This window comes from Aulonocara sp. 'chitande type north' Nkhata Bay, linkage group LG22 (genome assembly GCF_057382095.1).
Source record: "Aulonocara sp. 'chitande type north' Nkhata Bay isolate Kocher_YH1m ecotype deep benthic linkage group LG22, A_spYH_male_GT1.1, whole genome shotgun sequence".
In the NCBI taxonomy this organism is placed as follows: domain Eukaryota; kingdom Metazoa; phylum Chordata; class Actinopteri; order Cichliformes; family Cichlidae; genus Aulonocara; species Aulonocara sp. 'chitande type north' Nkhata Bay.
This window is the reverse complement of record NC_141364.1, coordinates 27649252-27655141: the sequence shown is the minus strand read 5'-3', so window position 1 is coordinate 27655141 and position 5890 is coordinate 27649252. Positions and strand designations below refer to the sequence as shown.

Genomic DNA, 5890 nt, shown 5'->3' with positions numbered 1-5890 from the left:
AGTTTTTACCGATGCGCTTTGCACAGAACTCTTCCAGTTAAGAGAGTATGGATCATTGCTAATAAAAGTATAAGTGTAATGAAAGCAGGCGGTAGTGAAATCACCCCGGGATCACAGCGGGGCTGAGCGGGTCTCTTCTGCTCTGGTGTATCCGTGGAAGTAGTTAGCGAACGTTTCTTTGCACAGTGATTAAGGGGGCGGACCAATAGCAACAAAGGAGACGGAGAGGAAGGTGGCTCCTCCTCTCCCTATCTCTCTCTCGCTCTCTCTGTGCTTTATAGATGTACATAATCCCTGAGATGACCCAGAAAACAAACTCCTCTGACTGCCGAGACATTGCAGAGTTCGCCGCAGGGCTGCATGTAGCCGGAGCATCAGCTGAAGGAACTACGCCGGCACTGATCCAACTTCTCAGCCGATTCCACAATAAAATATCGGGTAGGTGTCATCTTCGGGTGCTATTTAAAACGGGTTGAAAGGCACCTCTTCGCCTTTGTCCTGTGGAGTATTTTCGTATTTCGCTACATAATTACACATAGAGAGACTGGTTGGATTCGGACGGAATCAATCATATTTCACCTTGCCACTTACTTTAACGGCATTATAGGTTTTCTGTTGCGGTCTTATCGCACCAAATGATAAAAAGAATCCGTAACGATGTGGATAAAAAAGAGGTTTCGTGCTTCTGTAATAATGACTATTACCCTCCCTCAGACTATCAAAGTGCCATTTGAATTACAATAACGATCAGTACATAAGCTCCACAGAGGGGATATAATTAGATATCACAAGAGCAGAATATTATAAGGATGGTTTAGGCTATTGAGGAAAGTCTCTTGTTTTATCAGCACTAAAAGGGTTGAATTGATACAAGCAGCCAGGGGCAAAGGCTGAGTTCATTCTAGGATGGTGGCATTTTAAAAACCTGAAACCTCTTTGTTTTTCCACACTCAAGCATTCTTTTCATGGTTTGCTCTAGACCTGTTTTCACAACCATCCCATTTAGAGGCAGCTCATGGAATAATGTCATCATTTTAACAAGCTAATTATGTTCACTGAGTCGGATCTGTTTGCCATGTAGGAAATCTTAATGTGCGATGTTTAGTAAGGACAGAGGTGTTGTGTGTTGAGGTTGAGGGGGGTGGTCTTGAAAAGCATTTCTCTGTGTCCTTTGGGCTGCAAGGGTATTGCTGCCCTCCCTTGTTAGTGTGAGACTGAGGGGTAATTCACTGATGGTGTAATTTTGGAGGCTTTGACTTTTCTTTTTTTTTTCCACACAGGAAATTAAAGTGTTCAAATAGAGAAGCAGAAATCATAGAAGCTGAGGAAAAATAAGTTTTGAAACAATTATGTTTGGTTTTTTGTTTTGTTGTTTCAAGGGACTTGAATTAAGTGATGCAGTGTCACACCTTTGTTAAATCATAAGCCCATGAAAAGAGGCATGACAGTAAAATGGTCTCACCTGATCAGCTAAGATCAAGATATCCCAACTTGGTCACTGAATCGTAGTTTTTCCATCATCTGCAGTCAGTTTTTGTGTGTTTCTGTGCCTCTAACTGGTAACTGAGATTTCAGCTGTCTTAATTTATACATGCTAACATATAGATGTGTTTATAGGTGTTATTTGAAAAAAACTGTAGGGACCTACTTTTTAGGATCACGTTGGATATAGCTGCAGGCTTAAATTGTTATTTTGCTCTAAAAATATTTTTATAAACATGGGAATCATATGTGAATAGCTGGAGCTCCAGGAACATTTCATGTCTCTAAATTATTACATGCAATGGTGATACTACATGAGATAAAATAACATGGAAAATGCAAAAATGGAGGTTTAGATAAGATGCACAATTACTTAGATAAGCTGGTATAATACATACAGCATTCCAGATCTTCCACACAACTTTTGTTTGTAATGCAGGTTTTTAAAGTTTTTATGTCCAGCCCAAAATAAACCTGTTGGCAACACTTTTTGGTGAATTGTACCAAATACAATTGATTTTTTTTCCTTTGCCAAATATTAGATCATTGGAAGATGTTCAAACTGTTAAATTTAATTGAAAAGTGGCATTGATGAAAGTTAACAACTTTAGCATTAGCTATCTTGGCAATCAAAAAAAACCTGCTTGAGTTCTCCTTGAGTTATTTCTTATTTTGTTATTCTAGAAAGCCCTTAAAAAGCTGGTTTCTGACTTGTCGTTATGAATAAATAGGACTTTTGCAATATGTAAAGTGGGTTCTTGCCAGTTTAAACTGTACATATATTAAACTTGTCTACTTTATGCAATGGGTTCTATTTCAAATCTAATGGTATATTGTGCTGGTTGTTATTGGTTTTGTAGGGCGACATGGCTGAACACATGATGATGCCCATGAACCATGGCTTCAGGATGGGCATGAATGGGCCACCACAGCACAACTGCCAGCGCAGTCTGCCCAATGGCCAGGTAATGCACTATGGCAGGAACCCTCAGAGCAATATGGAAGCTGCCATGAGACAGAGACCGGGTATGGTGGGACCTGGAGGGATGGTCCCTGTGAATGGAGCTCCCATGGCCAACCACCACCACCACCAAATGATGTCTGGTAACATGATGTACAATGGCCAGTGTCCACAGCAACAGCAACAGCACCACCACTTGCACTCTCAGCAGCAGCAGCAGCAGCAGCAGCAGGGAGGACACCCACAGCAGTACCTCCCTGGGAATCTCACTTCGCAGCAGCTCATGGCCAGCATGCACCTGCAAAAACTCAACACTCAGTATCACGGACACCCGCTGAGCTCAACTAATGGTCACCATCTGCCGAATGGTCCACAGTACCGGATGGGCCCGGCCCAGCTTTCCAGCATGCAACACATTAGTGGGCCTTTGGGGCTGAATGGTATGGACATGGATCTGATCGATGAGGAGGTTCTGACTTCACTGGTACTGGAATTTGGTTTAGATCGCATTCAGGAGCTTCCTGAGCTCTTCCTGGGACAGAATGAGTTTGACTTCATATCAGACTTTGTGTGCAAACAGCAGCCGAGCACAGTGAGCTGTTGAGGAATTTAGTTGAAAAGTGTTTGGTTTGTTTAGATTCAACAGCCCAAAGAATGACTGAATGGCCACAGTAGCACAGCGAGAGGAGACAATCCCCCTGTTCTGTTTGGGTATTTCTGTATCTGTGTATATGACAGTGTCTGGTACAACTTCACCATGACATGCCTGTGAGTTGTTGAAGAACTGTAATGGGCAAAAACGCAGAAAAAACACCAGGTTTCTCTGCTTTGAGACGGTGCCAGCAAGATCCGCTGCCTTTGGCCAAAATGGGGCATCCTGATGCAGCGGGCTCCGTCTGTACCCATCTGGCCCACAGCACATGTGCCTACAGTGCCAAGGCTTTTGGACAATTGTAAATTTAACAAACACAATGAGAAAAGCTGACCTAAAAGACTGTCATTCTGGGTCCACCAGATTTGGTTTAATCTTTTAAAGTGTTTTATCTCTGATGACAATTTTAACTAGTAGCAGACTATAGATCATACAAATTTATAAAAAGGTAGTTCTCTGAATTTGCTTATATGAGGAAGTAAGGATTTTTGTGTGCATATTGAAGGCTGGCTCTTCAAAACTGACTTTCTTCAAAAGATGACATTTCCTTGAAGAGCAGGGAAATGAAGTTGTGCATCATTCCAGAGTGGCACATTTTAGTTTCTTTTGTGGGTAAAATGTGCTACATTGATTATTTCATTATTTCAGTCATTTAACTGACTGACTAGGTGAAATCTGCATTGCATCTGTTTCCTGCTAAGTAACTATGATTGAAACATTGGCAAAGTAGCACATTTCCTTGAGTCTTGGCTTTAACAAAGCTTTTATTTGTGCATCAAAGTCTCACCACTCCATGTCTGACATTCATATATGTGTTACAAGACAGGTTACTGCTGTATGGAACTGCAAGAACAGATGCACGGTGAATGCCCTCTTAGCATCTCAAAAACTGCATAATTATGGCCTATTTAAAATGTTAAGGAAAGTTAGGCCCACAACAAAATCAGTTACTGGTGGCATAGCTAATGCTTACATTTGTTTTCCAAAACAGGATTTTTAAAAAATGCATTTGATTGCAGTCTTTGTGTGCTTAGTGTGTACGTTTGTGGAATAAGGTATTTAAATCCCACCGAAGGGCATCCTCATCCCAAAAGTCATCGGTTGGTAAACCGATCAGGAGACTGCGCAGAGAGAGGGAATGATAGAGAGAGAGATTTTGGCCTGTGGACACAATGCGTGGACACAGCACTCTGTGCAGCACTTAGTTTAATCATTATTTAAATCTGTCACTACCTGTGGCATTGATTTCATTAGACTGGAAGAGCAAACAAGTAGCAAAGCTGATGTTTTTTGCCATAAATGAGCTTGTTCTGCTGTGTTTCTACTGACAGGATTTGAATTACATGTTCTCACATGCTTGTCTTTACTGAGATCAGCTTGTGCATTCTCTAGTGACTCAGTAATTATAAAATGGACATATATGATGACTTTTTCTAAAAGTAATTAGGTTTTTGGTCAAGGGTGAAGCCTTTCCACAGCAGGTTGGATGCGTGATAACTTTCTGTGCTCTTTGTGGAACTGTCAGAAGAGCCAGGGCGACACTGTGTTAATCTGTTCCAACACACCTGTGCTGCGATTCCTGCGTCTCACTGGAGATCTGCCATCTTGAAGCTCTTGAGTCCAACAATGGGCATTGAAATGCTGTTGTAAAGACAGAATAAGTGCCAGCACTCTGCTTCACTTTCTCCCTGCCAGAATTGCAGACACACTCACAACCTCATAGTTAAGGTGGAAATTCTTCTGGCCTTAGCAAGACAGTGGCCTCTGATTACCGCTGTATCAACAAGCGCAGCCTTTTTGTGTATTGTATCTTTGTACTGTAGACTAGAGCTGAAGCTGATCTAGATACATTTAAGGTACTTTCAAAAAATGTTTAAAAAAGCATTGTCAGAAATAAATGTAAGTCAGTGGTTGATTTTGATGTATTGACAAGAGATTATATCCTACTTTTTTTGTTTATTTGTTTTGTTTAGCGAAAAAGTGTGTAGATGTTTTTGGGTGCAGGGCCTGAAGCTTTAAGACCAAGTGGACTGCATGTGTTGAAGGATGCAAGAGGAATGCCACTGCTTTCTTACAAAGCAGCTGAGAATGTACAGCACAGTACTTTGTGGGAGCTTGTCTTACAATGGTAGATAAACATGTGAGATTGTAATCCTTATTCCAAATTACACACCATTAATTTGGGTGACAACCCACCCGCCTACCCTCCCCCACACATTCTCCTCATCCTCCTCCTTTCCCACTTCCACAAAGCTTTTGTAATGTTATTGATTATATTTGAAGAAAATGTATTTATTTTCAAATAAAATATTTATTTAAAGTGCTGTTTTTAATTGTATGTCAGTGATTTCTTAAACCACTCTTAAAAGGAGCCAAACATGTAACTTGTCATAAAGATACAGCACTGTTGATATATACCGAGAGCCTTGAGAGATGCTCTTTATTTGCCTGATCTTTTTTTATTGGTTCTCAAGACTTCCACACCCACAATAAGCAATGAGCAAACAGAAGAGCAAAGTACAAGTTACATATCCTAAATAGTAGTGAGTCAGCACTCTGTCAACACAGAGAATGTTTTTGTTGATTCGTTGTGTTATATAATTTTAAAAAAAAGTTTAGCAACCTGCAAAGTAACAGCATACCAGAGTAAAGATTTATAAATACATACATACTAAATGGCTGAAATGGCTCACAGAGACATCCTCCCACACTGACACATTTAAATGACAAGTCTTGTTTTCTCCTAAGGCCTTTATTTCTCTGTTAGATCTGAATAAAGAGCTCACTGCACATTT

The 5890-nt window shown here is 40.6% G+C and overlaps 1 protein-coding gene across 1 annotated transcript; it reads left to right on the top strand.

The window, feature by feature from the left end:
* The first annotated feature begins 280 nt into the window (after positions 1-280).
* On the top strand, positions 281-5419 carry LOC147304375 (cbp/p300-interacting transactivator 3-like). Its single transcript, XM_086280603.1, has 2 exons — positions 281-438; positions 2343-5419. The coding sequence occupies exon 2, from the start codon at positions 2349-2351 to the stop codon at positions 3045-3047; it is 699 nt and encodes a 232-aa protein (XP_086136729.1). The 5' UTR covers positions 281-438; positions 2343-2348; the 3' UTR covers positions 3048-5419.
* Positions 5420-5890: the final 471 nt, after the last annotated feature.